The sequence below is a fragment of the Oryzias melastigma genome, linkage group LG8, assembly GCF_002922805.2.
Source record: "Oryzias melastigma strain HK-1 linkage group LG8, ASM292280v2, whole genome shotgun sequence".
NCBI lineage: Eukaryota > Metazoa > Chordata > Actinopteri > Beloniformes > Adrianichthyidae > Oryzias > Oryzias melastigma.
The window spans coordinates 7975450-7998556 of record NC_050519.1 but is presented as its reverse complement, the minus strand read 5'-3'; the positions used below and the strand labels follow the sequence as shown (position 1 = coordinate 7998556).

The window sequence follows — 23107 nt, the reverse complement described above, 5'->3', positions numbered from 1 at the left end:
AAAAACAAACATTGTCCTTTTTTTCTGAAAAAAAAACTATGAAAAAAATATAAATTTGGGAAGAAATTATTACAAAAAATTGACAAAGCTGTCATGTCGCATTGGGAAATAGAAACTATTGAAGTTTTTGTGTACTTCTACTCCACACTACCTATGAGTAATGACTTAGACTTATAATTACAACATCTGCCTATTTTAATATTTGCAACAGACAGAAAAGGGCTAAAAATAAAAGATTGTTCTTGCGGTGCATCATCTGACCTCCCATGGTAAGGTCAAAGGTCTTTACTGTCTAAGAACACTTTCCTTGAATACACTTTATTTATGAACCCATTAGATCCATAAGGCACACAACCTTCAATAATAATGTCTTTGCATGAGCTAATTGCTGATTTTTCCACACATTGCAGGTTAACGATTCATTTTCTTGCTGTTTACTCATTAATCTGTCTTCCAGTGCCTCGGGCTCAGTTCTAACCTCACAGAGAAAGGGAATTCTCTTGGGATCTCCTCCGCTGCGCTGCATGTTCTTGTTAGGATTTCTTCTCGCGCTGCAGAGCAGCAATCGGCCCGTACGGAGCTTCACAAACGGATGTTTAGGGTCTGACTGGAGCAGATGCACACGGGGAACCTTCCTAAAAAGCGCCGGAGAACGGAGGGTTTAGCAAATTCAACAGAAAGTCATGAAAAGGTGAAAGTGTTTTTCCACAAAAAGACATTCAGTTCATCCTTTAAAAAGAAGATTATCCATCATGTCCAAATTTATTCAGAGTTTTTCCTCATTTGATGTGATGAGGTGGAACTATGAAGGTCCGCTCCCATGTAAATTGTGTTTTTATCATGTTCTTGTGGCATTTTTAATGATTATGGAGGACATGTAGAAAGAAAATTAATGTTGAAATTGCATTTTTGGTGAATTATTTATTCAAATCATTCTAGAAAACATCACAGTTTTTAGGATTTTGACTAAAAATTGCATCATAATTAAAAGTTCACTGGGAATGTTTTTAAAATTAATCAAAAAAATGATTTTAGTGGGACTTTAAAGAAGCAAGAGGTTTATATATGAGCACAATGTACTTACCTGAGCAGGTACGTGCATGTCAGTGACGTCTGGTGCGGTTTTCAGTCAACTTTACCACTTTGATGTTGTTTTTCATCAGGACTTACTATAAAACACTTAAAAGCTCAAAAAAATAGATGTTGCATGAAATAGGACCTTTAATGTAAACAGGCCAAAGAAGAATTTAAAGTGGTATAGTATAAAAAAACACCAAGGCGGATGCTACAGACAGATTATCGCATCATCCTCCTTACCTTATTTTAGTTTTAGAAGTCTCTTAACCTCATTGAAGATGTGCTGGTCTGGCGATGGTCATTCAACAGCCAACAAGTTTGCAGTCCGCCAGAGAAAAACATAAAATAACTTTATTAGCAACCCCCAAAGAAGAAATGACGGCTCACAAGTATGGAGTTATATTTAGGCCAAAATTATTTGAAACCCAAATAAAACAAATTGCAAAACATATTTGTGTTTGGCAAAAAAAAATGTAAAATGTCCAAAACTTTTTGCTATTCTAAAATAAATGTAATTCTTTTCACCTTTAAATGTTCTGTTTTCTCAAAATTTCAATTTCAAAACATTTTTTTTCACTTTCAACTCTTTTTTTTTTCATTTTTTTTTTTAAATCAGAGAATTTCAGTTTAAAAAGTTTTGGCCGCGTTGTGACATGTTGGGGCGGGGCTAACTCTATGGACCAATCGAATCGATGATGGTGGTACCTTCTGTCCCGGTGCATTCACTGACTCTGAGAACATGAAAAATTGCAGTCAGAAAATGGCTGTATTGTCTGTACTATCATACTACGAGATTGTCCCAAGACGGGTGTAAAAACCAGAGTTTTATCGCATATAAACTGCACGTCCAAAACGCTGGTCAAGCATGTTCAAAGCGCCATCTTATTGTGTTACAGACAGGCATTGAAAATGTGCTTAGGCTTAGATAACACTGTTGGAGCTCCTCTTATCCCATGGCCTAAATGGCTACTGCACTTGCACTGTAATCTGAAAATAAAAAAAAAAGTTTTGAAATTGAAATTTTGAGTTTAAAACCTAAAAAAACAGACCATTTGATGCTGAAAATAGTTAAATTTATTTTAGAATAATAAAAAGTTTTGGACATTTGTTGGCCAAACACCAGTATTTTTTTCAATTTGTTTCATTTGGGTTTCAAATAATATTGGCCTCAATACAGCTCCATACCCGAGCAGCTTCTGCAGTGAGGCAGTGCTGCTGCCGGTCTCTTTTAGAGTGACTTCATGTCAGATCCCAAACTAAATAAATGATAAATGACAAATGGAAAGTGAGAACATGTAATGAAAATGTTATTTTTTTTTTAAAATAAAGTATTAAATTATTAACTTAGTAAGCTAAAGACACATTCTCAACCCATTTGAATAGGGAACAAAACTGGATGCTCCCTCACCTTTCAACCAACACTGTAATTAAACAGGAAATATGCAAAAAAAAAATAGAGATTTTGCATTCAAAAATGTTTTAAATGATAAGAATCCCACCTATAAATCACAGGATATGACTGATTAGATGACACATTTATTTGATCAGGATGGCAGATCAGGCGCTGGAGTTAAGTGTTGCTCAATCAGCAGGTTTGTTCAATCAAGTTTGGTGTAAAACCCTTAAAAAACTCAATGAAAAGTAATTTATCCTGCATACCGTACTCTCCTCAACCAAAACAGAGTCCATCTGCTTATCCTGGTCTTCTTAACAGACAATTTGGCAAAGGTAGGGCCTCTGCCTGTTCTGTGCAAACAACAGACATAATTCTGAAACAATAATCTCAGACGACATCCACTCCCACACACTTAGGCCAGGCAGGACAATTTTATTCGTACAGAACCTTAGACACAGGCATTGTCAAAATACTTCAAGTTGAAGGTCTTAAAGTATAAATTCCACACTGCTGGTACATTTTTTTGAAATGTATCTCAAGACTTTTCATCGGAATCAGAGTTGTGTTCAATTTTGGCATGAACTGACTGGAACCTTTTTTTTTTTTTTTTTACTGTAAATGAAAAAAAACAAGGAATGAAAGATTTATAACAAGAAGAAATAATTGTAATAAAAATCTTAATGTTGGATAATTGCAACCAGGACATACAAGGACAAAAATTCCACTCAAAACCATATTTTTGAAGGATCCAGATTGGGAAAAAATATAAGATTTTCAGTTTTTAGACTGTCCTGAAAACACCAGTTTTGGAGAAAAAAAAATCATTTAAACTTTCAGTGTAAATATAGCTTAAGTGGCAGAGAAGTATACATTTTTCTTAAAAAATTATTTCATTTTATCAAAATATTCAAATCATTCTATTAGTTCTGATTATGTTTATTTGGTTGGTTCCACATCATGTGATGTAGCAAACAAATAAACTTAAGTATAACAATTTTAGTGATATTATAGGTTGAAATAAATGTTAAAAAAATTTAAATTGCAAAATAATTTTATTGAATAAATTTGAATGTTAGTGGGGTTATCTGGGAACTTTTTCAAATCTTCTAAACAAATTATGCAAATGCAGGATATACGTTTTAGATTAAGAGATTAAAATATATACATCTAATGTAGTTTTCCTAAATATACAACTGCACTCATGGATAAACAAACACATAATATTTTACAAGAAAGAGGAACATGCCAGAACATAAATACAAGCAAAGTACAAGAAAAAGTATTCACTTTTTTTGTCTTCTGTGCAAGAAAAACATGTATTTATGCTTAATATTGATCTGTTTTCTGTTTCTTTGTCTCCACACCTGAATCTAACAATCTAAAATGATCCAAAAAGTATTGAACAATTTATATGAATGTGAATTTTGGCACATGAAAGTACAGACGAATTAAATCCTAACACAACATGCTGGCATTTGCATGCAAGGTACAAAGCAAGCTCCTTCAGTCCACAAATACTACAACCTTGACGGCGAGCTTGTAGGTTTGATATAAGAAGATTAACAAGACTCCATGGGTGAAAGACCACATCGAAATTCCTGTATATCAAAGCTAAATCTTGACGAGTTGTAAGAAATCTTCTGGATGTTGATGAGTCAGAACTGTCAAGAATGTCTCCCTTTCAAACGCTTGCTAGAACTGCGGCGTGACCTCACAGCTTCATGATACCCTTCTGGAATTTAAACTGGGCAAAGAAATCTGAAACCTGATTTCAATGTTTATTCTCTGCTCGCAAGAATTAGACATCTGTGAGATCATCTGGAAAAGAAGAAGAGAACGACACATTCCTTCTATTATTTGTACAAAAATTATAGTGGCCCTAAATGGGTAATAACACACCAACAAATCACCTAACGCAAAAACAAATTAAAAACCACACTTAAAAAAGCAAAACAAATGATAAGAAAACAATATTCCATTTTAGAAATTAAAAAAAAATCCAGAAACCAAAACATTATCTAAAAAAAATCAAACATTTCAGGGAAAAAACAACTTCCAGAAGTCAAAATAAAATGCTAAAAAAAAGCAAAAGAAGAAACTGGATAAGGTAGGTATAATAGGACATCACTGAATGGATGATGATGTTTGAGTTAATAAAAGTTTAATGAGTAGTATAGAGAATATCCAGTATTGCTTCATGCCAAATAACATTCGGTTGAAATGATGGGAAAATGTCATCATCCAATTAGTAATGTCCCATTGTACCTAACTTTTCCAGTTGTCATATAAAGAAAAAAAAACTTTTCAGAAAATGCTAAAAAATGAAACTGTTTTTCTTTATTGTTTTGGCGTTGAGTGATTTTTTGGTGTGATTTGCATTTTAGGGCCACCGTAGAAAATCCACAAAATTAATGAAATGACCATAAATAAATTAGCTACATTTGAGTCAAATAGAGATTTAATTTTGAGAACTTTCTCTTTACTAAAAGAAAAAAATAAATACATTTTGATCTTTGTAAACACAAAACCCTTGGTTTCATTTTTTTAAATACTGAATGTATGGATGTCACAATGAAAATAAAAGAGGATTTCTAAAGTAGCGGATCAGACAGTCTGCATTGAGTTTGTCAGCAGCTCCTCAAGTGGGCTGCTGAAACGGCAAAGTCATGGCGACCGTGGCCTCTCTCGGCTCCACCAGCCTCGGCCTGTTGATCATTTCGCACTCGTTTTGCCGCACGTTCTCCTCGTTCATTTGCGACACTTCTGTGGAGCCGGCCTCAAAGCCCGGCCCAGTGTTGGCCACGTGCACCACGTGAACTTTATTCCTCCCGTTTGCGATGAGGATGCAGCTGAAGACTTTTTTGAAGCCTTTGCGAAAGTGCTTGGACACTAGAGCGTACACGATGGGGTTGACGCAAGAGTTGGCGTAGGCCATACAATGGGAGAGGATCCTGAAGGCGTACGTGGTCTGATTGAAAGGGAAGTCTCCATAAAGGTAGCACAGAATCACCACATGGTACGGCAACCAGCAAATGCAAAAAAGTACCGTGACAATGATGATCATTTTGGTGACTTTGCGTTTGGCCCTCTTAGACTCCGACATGCCGTCTAGAGGGTCGACGGCGGTCCACAGGTACTTGATGGTTCGGGTGTACGAGAGGCTAACGATCAGCACGGGGATGACGTAGCCAAACAAGAAGGTGCACGTGTCCAGCACCTTGCGGTCCTGCTCCTCCCAGCCGGGGATGCACACTGTGCTGTTAGCGTAATCAATGAGATCATAGTAGCTGAGATATGGACCAGCAAAGACGAGGGAAAGACCCCAAATAACCACCATGGCGACCACAGCATTGCAAGGCGTTCGAAGCTCTCTGGAGCGCAGCGGGTAGCGAATGGCCAGATACCTGAAAGGAACAACAACAAAAAATAATTTATTTACTCATTTATACTTTATATCATGTTTTGTATAGTTAAAATGATGACAATTCAATAAAAATGTGAGTCTGTTCTCCATACAGAAACATATAAATCAGGCAGCAGTGGATGCAGTTCGCTTTTCCTGGTTGGAAATGTAGAAGATTCAGTTAGTTTGCAATCTTTTATGGAGGACAGATTTGAAAACAAAGCACAATATATTTTAAAAACGAGGAAAAACACAGGATTTACTTTGCAGTCATCAAAGATTTACGGTAGTTCATAGAGTGTGTTATTTAGGTGACATCTCCAGTTAATTTGGGAATTTTTTAACTAAAACCGAGCAAGAATCTAGTGATAAAAAATACATAAAGCTTTTCTGTGATTAAATGTCCATCTTCTTCCACTCATCCATGGGAGCAGCACTCCAAGCATAGATGCCCAGACTTCCTTTTCCCTCCAACTCCTCTGGGGGGACCCCAATAAGTTCCCAGGCCAGTTGAGACACGTAGTCTCTCCGGTTTGTCCTGGGTCTTCCCCAGCGGAACATGTCAAGAACGCCTCTCCAGGGAGGTGTCTAGGAGGCATCCGGACCAGTTGACCAAACCACCTCAACCGACTCTTCTCGGTATGGAGGAGCAGTTGCTCGACTCCGAGCTCTCTCCGGGTGATCGAGCTTTTCATCCTATCTTTGAGGGAGCGCCCAGCCATCCTACAGAGGATGCTCATGTCACTTGCTTGTAGTCAGGATTTCATTCTTTCAGTCACAACCCAGTGCTCATGACCAGATACCGCAGGTACAGCATACTGGGGGTTCTGGCTTGATGAAGCCAACAGAACAACATCATCTGCAAAGAGTGGGGTCAAAACCCTGTGGTCCCAAAGGAGACCCCCTACAGCCCCTGGCTGAACCTAGAAAGTCTGTCCATGAAGACTATGAACAGAACTGGTGATAAAAGGCAGTCCTCCTAACGAAGTCCAACATGCACCAGGAGCAGGTCTGACTTACTGCCAGTTATGCGAACCAAGCTGCTGCTCTGGTCAGAGACCGGACAGCCCTCAGTAAGCCCCCCCAGGACCCCATGCTTCCATAGCACCCTCCACAGGGCACCATGGGGAATGCGCATAGGGACTGGATGGGCGAACGGAAGCCGCATTGTTGTTAGTGGATCTGAGGATCGACTATTGGATGGACTGTCCGTCTGAAAAATGTATGTAAAGTATTGTGTGGAGAATGAATGTTTTTTATTTCCTGTAGCATATATCCTTGTAAAATAGTGTTACCTCCAGAGACATTCACAGCTGTTTGTGTTTCTCTTCAACCCTTCACAAAAGAGTCTATTAACAACAAAGTCAGAATAAAATAGGAGGTTTAAACATGATTGAACTGGTCAAGTTAACAAATCAGAAGAGACTCGACCTCAAAGAACCTAAAATAATTAGCTTACATATTTATCATCGTTTTGAACCAAAGCCAAAATTATTGAGTTTTACGATTTATAAAGCAGCAAAATAAATTGATGTCAGCCGACAGCAAAAAAAAAAAAAAAAAACCCATGTGAGCGTTTTTGATCTCATAAATATTGTTGATAAAACCTAACATAAAAACAATTTCAATTAAAAAGATTTTAAGCCAGTTTGGACCTTTTTATAAGCAGGTTTTGGTTATGATTGCCAACAGTTAGATATGGAAACAAATATTTACTGAGGATACAGCCGCACATGTTCGCATGACTCACACTGAGGTTATTGTGTTGGATGACAGCCATTTGCAAAAACAGCCCTTTGTCCATTGCTGCTTATTGAAACAAAAAATTGAACGGTGTGCTTTTGCGAGTGATATCCACAAAAGGGTGTTTTGAGCCTTTTCAGAATCTGATTATGAAGGCTTTGTTTGGAAAATGTGATGGCTTCGAAGTGCAAACCACAGCAGCTACTGACAAAACAGAGAATAAAAACACAAAATCATCAACATTTCAGTTATAACAATATAGGAGAGAAGCTTTTAGCAGAAAAACACACAAAAATGTTTCTCATAAAGTCTGTCTCTAAAAAGTTTTTAAAAATGATAAATAAAAAATATAGATCTAATAAAAAACATTTTTGAAAATAAGACGATAATACAAATTATGGTGTATTTTATAGTGTTGCCACATTTGCCACGCTTGTTTTTAACGTCACACTTCAGTTCATTCTTTGACTTTGTATATACCCAATCCAGCAGGGTTGTCTGTACGTTTGTGCCGTCTCACGGGCGTTTATGGTCTTTCAGTATGATTTGCCCAAGGCGGAGATAAATCCATTTTCTTGCTTTTCACATTTACAAGACACTTGTGCTCTCCAGAAACACAGCTCTGCTCTTTGAAGCATCACTGACGCCCTTGCTTGACATGAAAAGGCATAATCGTACACTTGGAAATGACTCCCACAAAGCCTCCTCTAATGTATATTTCTGAGGTAAATTCCTGTCTAAATGATAACTGGGCAAACAGTTTTATCAAATTGAGAAAACATGTAAAGAAACATTCAATAATGTGTCCTCAAGCTCGGGATGGATGCTTCAATCAGCACTTTAGCACATGCCGGCTCCTTTATTTGATATGAAACGGCATAAACGCACTGCAGAAGAGAAAGCTTCTCTGCAAAGTGTGAGTATGTGTTTAATGCTCTTTGTTGAGACTCAAGTGTGAGTTCATTCCCTCTGGGAATTCCTGGCTTAAAGTGCAGCTCTGCATTGTGTCTGTGCGCCGGATAAATGTATTACACAGAGACAGAGGAGGAAAAACAGACGATTCATTATTAACCACCTGACTCAAACGTTTCTGCTCTTTTCCAGACAGAAGAACTAGTGATTTCTCTAAAATAAAGATGCATCCAGCTGAGACGTGCTCCTGCTTCTGCTGCTGCAGAGGCTGATTGCTTACCGACTGTCTGTATTGACTGAGGTGATTATGTTGTTCAACAGCTATAATGATGGCTTAGAGTTAATACTGTGAGGAGTATAATTTCCAGCCACGGATACTGCGTGATTATCTCATTAGGTATTCAGTCAGACTGTCCCTGTCTTTACGGGGGTCATATGAATTTTTCACAAGATCGATCAAAAAGATCTTCTTGTTTGTGATGTTCTCCTTTAAGATATGAGTAAAGTTGTGAAAATATGTAAATAAATGCTAAAAGATGAAAAGAAAGTTGTTCAATGCCTTTAAAAAAGAAGCTTCTGTTTAAGCTTAAACCGTCATTTTTCCACTTTATCCTCAGATTAATTCTGTTTTCTATGAAATATTTAAAACTATGTGAGGCATGGCAGTGAGGGAAATTGAAGAGAGTTTTTTTTTAAATAAAGGAAAACACATTTTAAAGTGCATCTAAAAATATTTAGCATAAACACCAATGGACAACCCTTTGACTTTCAGATTTAAGTTCATTTGAAAATGAAAGTATGGCCAGATCATCATTAAAGTTTGGTTTCACAAGCAAATCAGACCTTATTTTGAAAAAATATGAAAAAATTAACTGAAATGTTTGACCTCATATAACATACTTTAACCCTTTAATTACCCATCAAGACATAAACCTATAAAAATATATTTTTTTCTGCTGTTTATTGTCTTGGAGGAGTAATACTCACAATCTGTGTTTTTCATATGTTTTCTAAATATACTAGACCATTTCGCTGAGTGAAAACTGTTGCTAAACTTTAGAACCTTTTGACTTTTAAGGAAAGATGGATTTTTTTTAAATATTGAGGTTTTTTAATTGTCTTTATAGCACAGAAAAAACATTTTTGTGTAACAAATCCTGCACATAATTGAAAATTTGTGGAATTCAAACATCAGTCAGGGAGCTAAGAAGATATGTCATCTTGTGTCGCTGTATCATATTATTACATATAAAGAAGTAAATAACTTTTTTTTTTCTTGTTTTCAAAATTTTGTCGGATCTTGAAGAAATCTGCAGCAAAGGCACCATTTTCCATCCATCTGATTCAAAATAATTACCAAAAGCAGATGGCACAAAATTCCAAGAGGAACATCCACAATTCCTCAGACACTTCTGTTGTCAAGCACAGTGGTGGGGTAGTATTGATATGGGCCTATTTTTTACCCTTTAACTCTAGTTTAATTGCAGTTTTCAGATTCTACCACAAGGAGGTGAAATTCTTCCTCTTTTGTTCTTTCTGCTGCCTCAGCTTATCCCCCAAAACCCCACTCTGCAGAAGACTTTCTCCCAGTAACCACGGCAACCGGTATGGTGTGCACAAACGGCCAAATGTGGATTTTTGAGAAGTGCATTAGAAGTTCATTCTGCACCGTAAACTGTCGTCGGAGCATGGAAGTGAGCAATTTTGATGATTTTTTTTTCTTTTTTTTCTCTTTTTCTTTTTGGAAAATTAATTCTAGACGAGTCACAGGAATGAATGCATGCAGTAAAATGCTCTGCTGGAACGTGTTTGGTGATTCATACCTTTGAATGTCTTCATTCATTTCCTCAAATAAATAATTCATTTTTTTTCTTTCTGAAAAGAAAGTCGCTGCAAAACAAGAAGAATCAACCTGGTGATTTTTTTTTTTTTACCTTAACCACTCTAGAGATAAATGTAAATCAAAAAAAATAAAAAATGTATATTGATTTCAATTTAAGGCAAACATTAAAATAAATGAGATAGACCTCTAAAGTAATAAAGTTATGATCACATACTGCTCACAAAAATTAAAGGAGCACTTTTGGACACATCAGATCTCAATATGAAGTTGAATATCTATACAAATAACGACAGGGTAGTGTCTTAGGAACAAAAGGACGCCGAGTCTTTTAATGGAAATAAAAGTTTTCAGCCTACAGAGGCTCCTAATGAGAGGACGGATGGTGTCTTGTGGCATTTCCTCCCAGATCTGTGTGAGGGCATCCCTGAGCTGTTGTACAGTCTGAGGAGCAACCTGGCGGCGCCTAATGGACCCAAACATATTGTCCCAGAGATGTTCTATTGGGTTTAAGTCAGGGGATCGTGAAGGCCATTCAATTGTTTCCATTCCTTCATCCTCCAGGTACTGCCTGCCATTAACAAACTCTCCCCTCGACCTCCTGGCATTTTGTGGTGTACCATAGAATATTTATGGAAATTGTTTAAAATTGTTGTGCAAATTATCCAAACTCTAAGCACATGATTGTGTTGTCAAATGTATCCCATCTTGTAAAAATAAAACCTGAACCCACCTGTCAACAGACACAGCCGCCAGCGTGAAGCTGCTGGCGTACATGGTGAGGTTGATGAAGAAATGAACCACTTTGCACATGAAGGAGCCAAACACCCATCCTTCCAGAGAGTAAATGGTGGCTTGGAAAGGAACGCAGAAAATGATGAAGAAGAAGTCGGCCACGCTCAGGTTGAGTATAAACAGATTGGTGGTGTTGTATCCGACCTGTCCGCTTCGGAGCAGCACGGCGAGCACCAGGCTGTTGCCGATGGTGCCGAGCAGAAATATGAGGGAGAAGACGACGGACACGATCACGCTGGTGGGGTTGAGCTGGTAGCTTTCAGACACATTAGAAGGTCCTCCCAGCTTGCTGAAATCCTCGAAATCGGACATTTTGGGAGTCTGGAATGAAAGAATTGGAGACGAATGTCAAGAAGATGCAGATGCAAACATTTCTGAAGTCTTGAGCTGAAGCTCAATAAAACAACTACAAAGGTAGCGGAACAGCATCCTCTCCAAATATTCTACATTTTTCATGAAAATTAACAAAAGGGAGAGTAAACATTTTCCAGAGAATTGTCTTGGTCAGAGGTGTGCAGCCTTTAATATTAAAAGAGCAGTTTGATCCAGTTTCTTACAGACCAGAACCCAACAAAAGCCAAAAAGTCTCACTTTATCCTTAAAAAAGTTCACAACACTTGTGATTTTTTGTCAGTTAAAGAGTAATTTATAAATGTAACCTAAATATTACAATAATTACATTACAACAGTCTCCAATGTTTAAATATATATATATATATATATATATATATATATATATATATATATATTTAAAAACAATTGTAACCTATTTAAGTTTTGACAGCAGCAGACTCTGGTTTCTTTCAAAATAAAACCCAACATTTAAAGTGCCAGACAGTAAAACAAGATGTTTTTTACCATCAGGATTTTGGTGTGCTATCATCATTTTTTTTCCTTTCACTCTCAGATTTAAACAACATTTTTGTCATGGCTACAGAACGCTTAGCAACCCAGACGCTGGAACCCGGAAGAAACACAGCAAGAGGCGAGCGTGGCAGGTAAAAAGATTTAATGGAGAGATGGGAGGTAGAGCGTGAGCAGAGGTCCGAGGCAGAGGCTCGTGGTGTGACCGCAGGCGAAGACCAACTGGGGATCCAGGATGAAGCTGAGACTGGCGACCACTCGTGGTGAGGAATTCCATCAGGGGCAACGGACTGGCGAGGAATGATGATCCGGGAGCTCCTTATGAAGGCCGGCGTGGTGATGAGGTGAGTGGACGCAGCTGAGAAGGATCCGCAGCCAAGCGGAGAGGGGAGGGGGAGGAGACTGACAGAGGCACCATGACAATTTTAGTCGAATCTATTTATTGGAGAAAAAAAAAAAACTCAAAAAATGTTGAATAAACTGAGTTTTTATTGTCATTCTTAAAGATGTGAGGCACAAAACACATAACTCTAAATCAGTTACAGTCATTTTAAACTGCATTTGTTAAAAACTTTAACTTTTACCTGCATAAAACAGCGTTTGGAGTCTATTATTTGACTAACTATAAATTAAAATCACAAATTTAAAGAAAATTGACAGAATTTTTTTTACGGTAAATTAAACCGTTTTTTTTCCTTGTTGTCATGTTAAAAATCTAAGCAGAAATGACAAAATTTAATGATTAATCTATTATATATTCAATTCTTAGAATTTTTAATTAAATCTAAAGGGCTACAATAAAGGAACAAAAGAGCCACATGTGGCTTCGGAGCCACAAGTGGTCTTAAATAATAATTTTCAAACCATTAGTTCATAGACTGAGACTGAACTTAAATGAAAATTGTTTTATTCTCTGTCTTGCATTTGTTTAATCCTCAGTAGTTTGCTAAAAATACCACCTGGAAAGTTCTCAGGTAAGTGGCCCACTGAGCCATTCACTGCGGCCTGTTCAACTCCACTCATCTGTAATTGAATGGATTGCTTCTTTAACCCACTCTGTCGGTTCTCTGATTAAATTTACTCAGCAAAAACAAAAAGAGCACAGGCTTTTCTCTGCCTGAGAGACTCTGCTTGGAGCCAAAATCATAACAGATCTGATTGTTTAAGTTGAACCGATGAGCGATTTGTCTCCATCATTTAATGATCAGCTTTTGACGGTGAGTCACACTTGTTTTTCACGCGAGGCCGAATACTACAAAGTATATGTATTTGATCACAGAGCGAAACAAATCCTTTGACTAAACAATTAAGTTTTAAAATTCAGTGCAAAAATATGATCTTAAAACATATGAAACAAACTATTATGAATTTCCCCTCCGTGATCAATATTCAAACAGTCGGCACTTTTTTAATTTAAGGGGATGTCACCCATATGTCACTACCAAAACTGAGTTTAATCTGGTTTAACGCAGAAGTCCGAAACACACATTTACATGCATATTCATAAACTTTTCATTGAAAGTGGTTGCTTGAACGTGCGATCCCGAGGCTTAATCAGCTACTGGTTTACCAAAATTGTGATTTATATTGATGATTTTTCTAATGTGGGTGGAGCTTCCATCAGAAGTATTCAGCCTGATCGCTTGGATGATGTTGAGAACTGCTTTATTTATTTCGAAGAGCTCCACAAGAGGATCGATAATCACATCTCTATGTTTGGATTCATGAGATCATTCAGAGGTTCTCCCGGTGTGTCTGTGTGACCGCTGTGTTTCCGTGTCTTTTTGACCCAAGGGGGCAAACTTAAAAACAGGAAGAAAGTCAGGGGACCTTTTTTCATCATTGTCTCGAAGAAAAATATCATAAAGTTCAGGAGGTTCTCTCAGGGGTGCCCAAATCCAGGCCTTGGGAGTCAATGTCCGCCATGTTTTCAAACCAGTCTGCCATTGAAGCTCCTTATTGGCTATATCAACAGAAGAGAAGGCCGGATTTCTGGAAAACCAGCAAGGGGATGACCCTGGAGGCCTGGATTTGCCTGTTTAGGATGTACCCACATTTGACAAACAGTAGCCAGGACGAACTACGGAAAATAGGGCTGGGAATCACTGGGTACCTCACGATACGATACGCGATACATGGCTCACAATATCGATAATATCGCGATACTGCAATAATTGGTAAAGATGCTCTCTAATAACTGGCATTATATAGAAGAACATGTTTTTTGGGGAAATATATATCCCCATTTATCTTTTTTAGCTAAAACACAATCATAATAAACAACTTTTCTTATTTTGTGCAACATTGCTGCAATCAGTAATACTATGTTTTTGACAAGCATTAACTACAACTGAATTGGAATTATCTGTCAAATTTAATGTTAACAATAGTAAACATGATCAGCAGTGACACTATTTAGTGCAGAATTGTTGTAAGCAACAGAGCAAACATTAAATAATTCAAGTGGCGACAGCTATCTACCTCTAATAAAACGTAACTCCAAAGGATGATGAATATAATGTTTTACAGCCTCTCTCAAAATTTACCTAATTTTTTGTGCACTTTTCCCTCACTTGAAAAGGGCTGAGCATCCAAAATTGAAGGCTGATTTACTCAGACTGTTACTCGAGATTATTTTTCCAATTTTTATCATTTTTCCATGTGGTCAGTCAGCACTTAATAGGTAAAAACCTTAAAACACACATAATAATGGCAATAAATATAATTTTAAGTCCTTAAATTAATTAGCATTCTCCCTAATTTTACAGTGAATTCATGTACTTTATTTTAATTACATTTAAATCTAAGTTCATACATCAAATCCTGCCTTTTTTTATTTAAGAATTGCTTAAAATTAACATTAGCAACAAGTAATTACATTGTTTGAAAACGTCACATTATAAATTTATCAAAGTTACACCGTACACCAGCAGGTTAAACGTTGAAAAGTATGAAAGCGAAAATTCCGACGCTACCTGAAGTGTACACAGACAACTGCGTAGCACGCGCTCAGTTCCCATAGCAAACAGGAAGTAAGTGATCGCTGACATTCTAGCGCTCAGACAAAGTCACTTCTTACCGGGTGGATCTGCTACAGATGGAGGATAAATGCTGACAGGTAGGCATGCTTCACACACGCGCTACAGAGCCTGTATCTCACCGGTGCTTCTCCCGAACGAGCGCGTGCATCGCTATAAAATGTCCGATGCAGCTCGTGCCCATAGTTCCGGCGCGTGACTCAGACGCTTAGCGCTACAGCCTCTTCAAATGAAAATATAATATCGATACTTGGTGAGAACCCATCGAGAATCGATCGCAGGACTAAATATCGCGATATATCGCAATATCGATATTTTGGCACACCCCTAACGGAAACCCTATTGCTCTGAAAGGGATACAGGAGAATAAGAAAATGGAAGGAAGTTCAGGAAGAGAACTATCGGACCAATTCACTAAACTGGATGTTTCCATTAAACACGTCAAGTGCCTAAAGTTGAGTCTCTGATTGCTTGACGCAACCTCACCAAACTCTGGCCACGCTGCTCAAATTGCACTTCTGCCAGACTTTCGCATAGCAACCGCCAATCAAATTGCATTGCTCTATATTTACTTTATAAATGTGCTTCAACCTGGAAGTGAAAGAGCAGCATTTTGACTGTCCTGGTTAGACATTTGACATCATTAACACCAAAATTACCAAAAACGTCCTCATAGTTGAGATGTAACTGTGCACATTGCAATCTTTAAATGAGGACTACTTGTTGAGCATCTTTGAGGGCTAACTATGACACGCTGACTCAGACGCTGAGAGTTCAGCAAGTACTGATGGGCAGCTGGAAGAGCGCAGTGTTTGCTTCTGTCATATTTCAATCTTCTCTTTCAGAATCTTTTCCAAGAAAAACAAGACAAGAGTCCTTCTCTGAAGAGCTGAGACGACTTCATAGCAACACTCATTTGTCAGTCACAAGCGTGTGCCGTCAGATCCTTCATGGAATTTAGATTCCAAAGCTAACATTGTAAAGTCAAGCACAAAAAAAATAAATAAATAAAAAGATGCTTTTCTTTCTGTCATCCAATTCTCTTCATTTTCATCAAACACTTATATTTTCTGTTGATTGAAAGCCCAGAATTTGTGTTGTGTTTGCAATTTTCACTCATTACAGAGATAAGAGGGAGGAAGCAGCCCACGCATGTGACACCAAAGCAGACCGAGCTCAAGCTGCAAACCTCGGAGAGCAGAAGAGAGGGAAACAAAAAAGGCGTTATGGCTCAAGCCTTGACCAAAGACGACGTTAGATTCGAACTGACAAGTCGATACGTCAATGAAGTTTGAGATTCCTCCTCAAATTGGCATTCCACTGTAATATTTATAGATGGAGAGATGCTGCTCAGACAGCTCGACTGCTCTTGATTTCTGTGTCCTAGTTGTCTAAAAGTAGAAATGCTCTTATTAAATTGGGATGCGAGCAATATTCTCTAATCTGTTTTACAATTTCTCATCATTTTGTGTCCCAATTCCCCTCCATGAAGGATAACAATCTGGATTGGCAACATTTCGTGGGATATCAGGTGAGACTTCAGACGGCAGAACATCTCGAGGAGATCAGAGGAAATGAGGACGGATGATGAGAGGCAGCTCAAGAAAATGTGGAACTTTGATCAGAAGCTTAGCGTGGCCGAAGTCAGGAGGTAATTGATCATTATCTTAAGAAAATAATTAGTGAAAGCTGGAGAGAGAAGAGGATGCTGACAGGGAGAATCAGCTACACACATTCCTTTGTTGTCATAAAGCAGCAGCAGCAGGGATAGCCCACTTTTTGCTGCATTGAGATGAATAAACTTTCGACACCAACTGTGGTTACGGAGATTAATTTGAAATGGTGGCTAGAGAAATCAGGAGCATTGGTATGCAGATGTGCAGATCAACGTACCGGAGTGATGTGGGCGGACAGTATCCGAAGCTTTGGTGCTCCCCTCCCCTCAGATCAGGAACACTCCCAGCAGAAGACCCGCTCTGGTAAAGATGCTCATTCTCTTCCCCCAGCAGCCTCGGCTCTGCCGGTGCACATCGATGCATGCCCGTGTGGCTGGTATCTTACTCTTCCCTCAGTCTGCTCGCCCCCTCCTCCCCTCCATGGACTCCTCCTCCACATTCACTTTAATGTTCACACTTCACTGCAGAACGGGGTGGCAGAGCAGGAAGCCCACAGTGTCGGCTGGTCGTTTCACAGCTTTAATCAGGGAGTCATCTGACGAGTGGCCGCTGGATGTTCTCAACTGTTCTTAGAAAAGACAATCTTGATTTGTTGAGTTTGACACTTATACTAGGGCTTAAAATGTATGAAAAATGAAGGAGCACACCATCAACTACAACAAATTGTGTCCATAAAATTGGAAATCTTCAAGTATTACTATAATAGATTGCCTAAAGACCCACTCCAATCATATTTTGGGAATTTTTAATATGATGGAGAACACTTACTAAGAAAATTAAGCTTAAAATTGCATTTCTGAGAATCATTTTTTAACCTTGTAAAGCCTGCTACATTAAATAATTGACAATTTTTTTTCATTAAGATGTTTTCAAGCCATTTTATGAAATTCACACAAAATAATGTTCGCTTAAGAAGAAAAAATATTGACAAAAAAAAAATCTTGTTTTGCCACTTCCTCAAACGTGATCCAAAGATTTTTAACATGTTGTAACTGCATTTTATAGAAGTATTTGACACCCAATTTTTCAGTTTTTCAATAACAAACAAACATTTAAAAAATGTATATCAGTAGATGAGTTATTCTCACCGTTAAATTGAGAAAATTAGCTAAACTTTTCTGCTACAAAAGTGTTTTTCTGATTTCATGGAGGCAGCCATTTTGAAATGAGCAGGAAAAGCCCTTCTACTGCCTCTAGTGGAATTATGATGAACTACAGGGCAGAAAACATGGACCAAGGTCTATTCATTTTTAAGGAAAGTTTGAGATAGGGGTCTCAGAATAGTGTGTATTAAATATGATACAAATGGTTATATAGGGTTAATTCAAATTGATGCTAATCAGAAACAGGCGAAAATATACTGTTTGAAAAGAGCTTAATATGCTGGGACGACCACAAGCTCCTTGATGAAACATTTGTAGACGACTAGATCCATGAACGTTAAAGCTTTACTTGTCCGACCTCCGATACTGCTCGCCATTTTTGTTGCACCAGATGTGTTAGGTTGGAGGTGTGAGACGTTATAAGCTTGCAAGAAACCATGTGAACACATTGTTATGGGCGATGGGAAGGGGGGCAATCCCCGACCACTACTTTCTAATGAATTCCTGCATTATAATTCCGTGACTGAACATCAAAAGAGAACCTCATTGAATTTTAATTTTTTTGTTTTATGAGTTTTTATTGTATTAGATTTGATTTCTGAATATTTTATGGATTTATTATATTTTAATTGATATTTTTACTTTTTTAACGGATAGGTTTTAATTGTTTTTTTGAGGTTATTATTCTTTTATTTGTTTTTTATGTGTGGGGTGATCGCAAGCAGCTGGTCACTTTTGAATTTTCTTCTAAATTACTAAAGCTTATTTTCTATTCTATTCTATTCTTTGTAGAAACTATGTCCTAGAAAACGACACTTTTTAAAAAAAATTTGGCTAAAAATTGCATAAATTCTAAATAAATCTTAAATCTTAATTATAAAAAGCACTTTTAAAGCTTTTAAAAATAGATCAAAAGATGATCAGAGTGGGTCTTCAACATCATGACATGGAAGTAGATTATCGTTAACACTTCACTTTTAAGCTAAAAGACACTTTGGACCTATCTAGGTCACATCTGGCACATCAGATTGACCTTCATACAGAAACTTCCTAATTTTGAAGCAAAATCGAGTCATCCATTTTCATCCAGTCAGGGCTTTGGTGAGACTGCACCACTGCACTGTGAACAGGGGCGTAAGCCTAGCAACATTTCATTGGTTGCTGACTAATCAATTATTTATTTATTTTTCCAAAACAGTCAGGATCATTTTGACAGCAACATGTCAGCAGATATAGAAAATATTGATGTGCATCCATCAGCAATTCTTGTACATTTCTTTAGGAAACATACTACCTTTTCAACCAATACATTGTTCACCTTGTTTAGGTTTTAAGTGTGTAATAAAATGTGAAATATAATATTAATGTCATAAATAAGTATGAACAATAAATAAATAAATAAACATATACAATCATCAAGATGTGCTTTTAATCAAATGTCTGCTTCTATTGGTGCTTTGACATCATTTGGCCACCAGATGGCACTGTTCATTTTTTTGGACATTTTAAATCTTGTATTGCTTTATGAGGCTTCATCTACTCACCAAATAACTGTTTTTAGGTATCTTAAAAGGTTTTTCTTTATATGTTTCTTCAGGTATTGTTTTATTTTTTATTTTTTTGGTGCTCTTTAAAACTTGAAATAGTAAATTTACAAAACAAGTATGCAAGTAAAGATGCTAAGATGATATGGAAATAAATAGTTACAAATATATATATATATATATATATATATATATATATATATATATATATATATATATATATATATACATATATAAACACAATATTTCTTTATTTAATTCTCTAAACATAAGATTAGGATAAAATTAATTGAAATGTCGCTCAATTTTTTTTCAAGGTCTGATGGCTATAAGAATATTTATAAACAAAAAATATATTTTTTTATAAAATATGAACACGCAGAAGCTGTTCTTAAATGTTGGCAATGTGGTACTGCCATCCCGGTGGTCAATACCGTTTTCTCCTCCGGTGTGAGCGAGGTTATCGAAGTGTTTTATCTGAAAGTGCCACCGCTTTTACACCGCCTGTGATTTATCAGTTTATTGCTCTTTTTTTTCCAGAATCCATTTAGTCCACAGAAAACAGACACAATTTCCTCATCGACTCCTTTCTGGCCGTTTGCTCGTATTTTCTTGAAGTTGTGCACGCTCTGGGAGAAAGGACATAAACCTAGCAAAATAAAAGCAAAGGTGATATTGAGGTAGTGGCTTTTCCAGAAGACCTTTTATGTTGCATCTGTCCACAAATTAGCACATTTTTCATTTTTCCTTCGGAGCTGTTTGCTGAGTTGTTTCAATTTTCATGCCACACTTGTCAAACAGACTCACAATTAGTGCTGCAACAGCTGGATGAGACTTAAATATGGAGAAACGCCATCATAGTTGTCTAAGGCAGAGAATGAAAATGAGTTTTCGAGACTGTCACGGTTCAAACTGACCTAAGTGCTAATTAACAGGACATGTTGGAGGGTTCAGATGGAGAAGCATGAACAGAGAATAAACAGTCTGACTGATTGTTCATTATGAGCTGGGAATCCTCTGGTTCTTAACCACACCATGGGACGCATTGTCTTGGGGCTGATCTGGCCTCAGTTCCTGCATGTAATCTCAGTTTTTAATATTTCTCCAAGGGTGGGCTTAGTGTGAAAAACAGTTTTTCTGTCATTATTGTAAATGCGATCAAAGCATGACAGCATAATTCATGCTGTTTTTAAACCTTAAACCTTTATATTTGGCACACTAAACAAATATTTTTTTTAATTAAATGTAAGATATTTTTTATGAACTCTTTCTCTACCTTAAAGTGAAACGATTCGATCTTTGAGGCTCCGCCTTTCTCTGCTTGTGGGTGCCACCCATTTCATGACGTCAACCTCCAAAAAGGTCGTTGTCAGGCCCAGTCCTGGGCAGCATGGAACCCTGGGCGAAATTATTTTCTTTTTGAAGCGTAATTCATCTTCTTATGAAAATCCCCTTCGCTTTTAATGCAAACCGTTTTCCCGGAGACAAGTTTCCATCTTTGTTCAAACCAGTTCTTCTAATCCATCGCTTTCTTTTCACCTCCACCAGGAGATGGTTTGCTTGTTGCTCCTTTTTCTGCAGCCATTTAGGATCCACCCCTAAATGTAAGAAAATATGAAAAAATAGAAAAAAAGGCTTATTCTAGGCTTTATGTTTTAAGAAATCTGGTGTACTTTAACTAATCGCATTATATTTACGATATTAATATGTATTTTTTTACGTTGCTTTTTTACGTCTCAACCAGAAAAACCTACAAATTATATAGTTGTGCATTCAAGCTCCAAATCTCAAGCTGTATTCTAGAGAACTATGACGGTTAGGGAAATTTAGAAAGAAAACAGCAGCATGTGAATGTTTGTCAGACTTTAAGGACACTGCTTAAGGTGCATTCAATCTTTAACTACAATTTTCATCACCAACATTAAGTTTTTCCTGCACAAATGTTGCTGCTGCTGGAAGATTAATGAGTTTACCACTTAAGTAAAACAGCTTCCAGTGTAAAGTGTTGCCCTGAACCGTATGGAGTGCCTGTAAAGCCTTGAAATTGTTGATTCTATATCAAATAACAACAATGAAATGTCTTTGACTTCTTTACTTCCGTTTAGTGTTTCTGTCTGAAGTGCTAATGGAAGCACAGAAAAAAGAAGTCATTGAAAGTGCTTGAATGCTGAGAAACTTCCCCTTCCTGCTGTGAACGACATGCTGTAGATGTCTAAATTGCTGCTATTTGCTCTGATTTAGAATATATTAATTTATTTTTAACTTTTTCACATTTTGAAACTGTCTCCAAAGCAGCCAGGGCTGTACACATCTGAGCAGAATACATTAAAGTTTGTCTGGTACATTGGTAAAGCCTGGAGCTTCTATGAAAAACCAGAACCTTCACTTCTTCTGTCAGTCAGATAAAACCAAAGGCACATACTGATGGATGCTGGAGTCGGGAGAGAAATGCTGTTAGTTATTTTCACACTTTTTTAGGGCTTTCACTTCAACTACAAAGCAAACTGTCAAGATTTCAGACGCACTCTGTGCACCTTTTAAAACTGTATATTAATAAAAATACTAAAAAAGAAGATGCACAAAAGGGTTTGTTGTTATTGTGCCTCAAAGGATCGTCCATCCATCAATTTGTGGACTGAGCACACATCAACATTCGTGCCTGAACCTCTCGAACAAAGCATCTCGATGATGTCCGTTTCCAGCCGGACTGAGATTTACCTCACACTGGTGGTGCTTTGTAAAACCTGCATGAGTCACACAGGCTCCCGGCATCATCTCCACCGTCAGCACTCTTCGGCAGACTGCGTTGCCGAGTCCTCAGGGACCTGAGTAGGCTACCTTCCCCTTGGTTGGCGCTGGAATCACGACAACATTCAGAGGCTTCCGTCAAACGCCAACTCTGAAGGCTCGGTGACATTGGGTCAGAAAACAACACAGCAATCTCCTGAGAAAACTTTACAGAACCACAATTCTTATGATTTATTTTACAACATCATGATTTACTAAAATTTAGAAGCTCCAAGGAGATTTGGAATAAATCTTTCCAAGCCTGAACTCACACTGGAGTTCAGATTAATCATAAGCAAAAATATCACATTTTCTCTGCCTCATTATGTAACCGATCTGATCCCTAATCACAAAAGAGGGTGGAAACAACGAGCAGCCAGTTTAGATTGGACAAAGATGGATTCTGGCCTGAGCGTAAGGCAAATTAACATTCACAAATACCTCAGGGTGTTGTTTCATGGGAATGTATCTATGGCAACAGCAGATGGATCATTAGAAAAGGATGGCGAAATACTGAACCGAGTTGCACACTGAACACAAGAAGTGAAGTGGCATTTTTCTGTCGCCCACATCGACACGCAGAGTATAAGTGAATTATTAAAAAGCAGCGTGAGGCACAGAATCAAACGTGTCTATTTTTTTTTTTTGTCTACTCAGACATGAAAATGACTTTGTAGAACAAAACTATTCGTAGATCTGGGGAGCTGTCATGACTATTCTGTTTGCTTTAATGACATAAACTCAATCATAAAATGTAAGATAGTGTTTCACCACTAGAGTATTGTTCCTGTGACATATGGTGACATTCTGTGAGTTAATGAAACCAAACCTCCGAAAATTAAAACTCCACTTTTGACAAGCTGCCAAAAAAAGCTCCCGTAATAAACATGTGACAAACATTCTGATGGAATCATTATTTTTGAGAGGCA

General features: G+C 37.5%; 1 protein-coding gene and 1 long non-coding RNA gene across 2 annotated transcripts; both read right to left on the bottom strand.

The window, feature by feature from the left end:
* Positions 1-2600: 2600 nt before the first annotated feature.
* On the bottom strand, positions 2601-17372 carry galr2b (galanin receptor 2b). The gene is made up of 3 exons (XM_024272295.2): positions 16962-17372; positions 11105-11487; positions 2601-5877 (listed from the first exon to the last, which is right to left on the bottom strand). The coding sequence occupies exons 2-3, from the start codon at positions 11476-11478 to the stop codon at positions 5112-5114; spliced, it is 1140 nt and encodes a 379-aa protein (XP_024128063.1). The 5' UTR covers positions 11479-11487; positions 16962-17372; the 3' UTR covers positions 2601-5111.
* Positions 17373-19649: 2277 nt separating this feature from the next.
* Positions 19650-22277, bottom strand: LOC118599027. The gene is made up of 3 exons (XR_004948283.1): positions 22110-22277; positions 20668-20989; positions 19650-20040 (listed from the first exon to the last, which is right to left on the bottom strand). It is a non-coding gene; the product is annotated as an uncharacterized LOC118599027 (long non-coding RNA).
* Positions 22278-23107: the final 830 nt, after the last annotated feature.

Bases quoted from the DNA above. Each gene is read 5' to 3' on its own strand.
- galr2b (XM_024272295.2), bottom strand. From the start codon at position 11,478: ATGTCCGATTTCGAGGATTTCAGCAAGCTGGGAGGACCTTCTAATGTG. The intron at 5,878-11,104 runs GTGGGTTCAGGT...TGTTCCTTTCAG, and splicing joins GCGGCTGTGTCTGTTGACAG to GTATCTGGCCATTCGCTACC.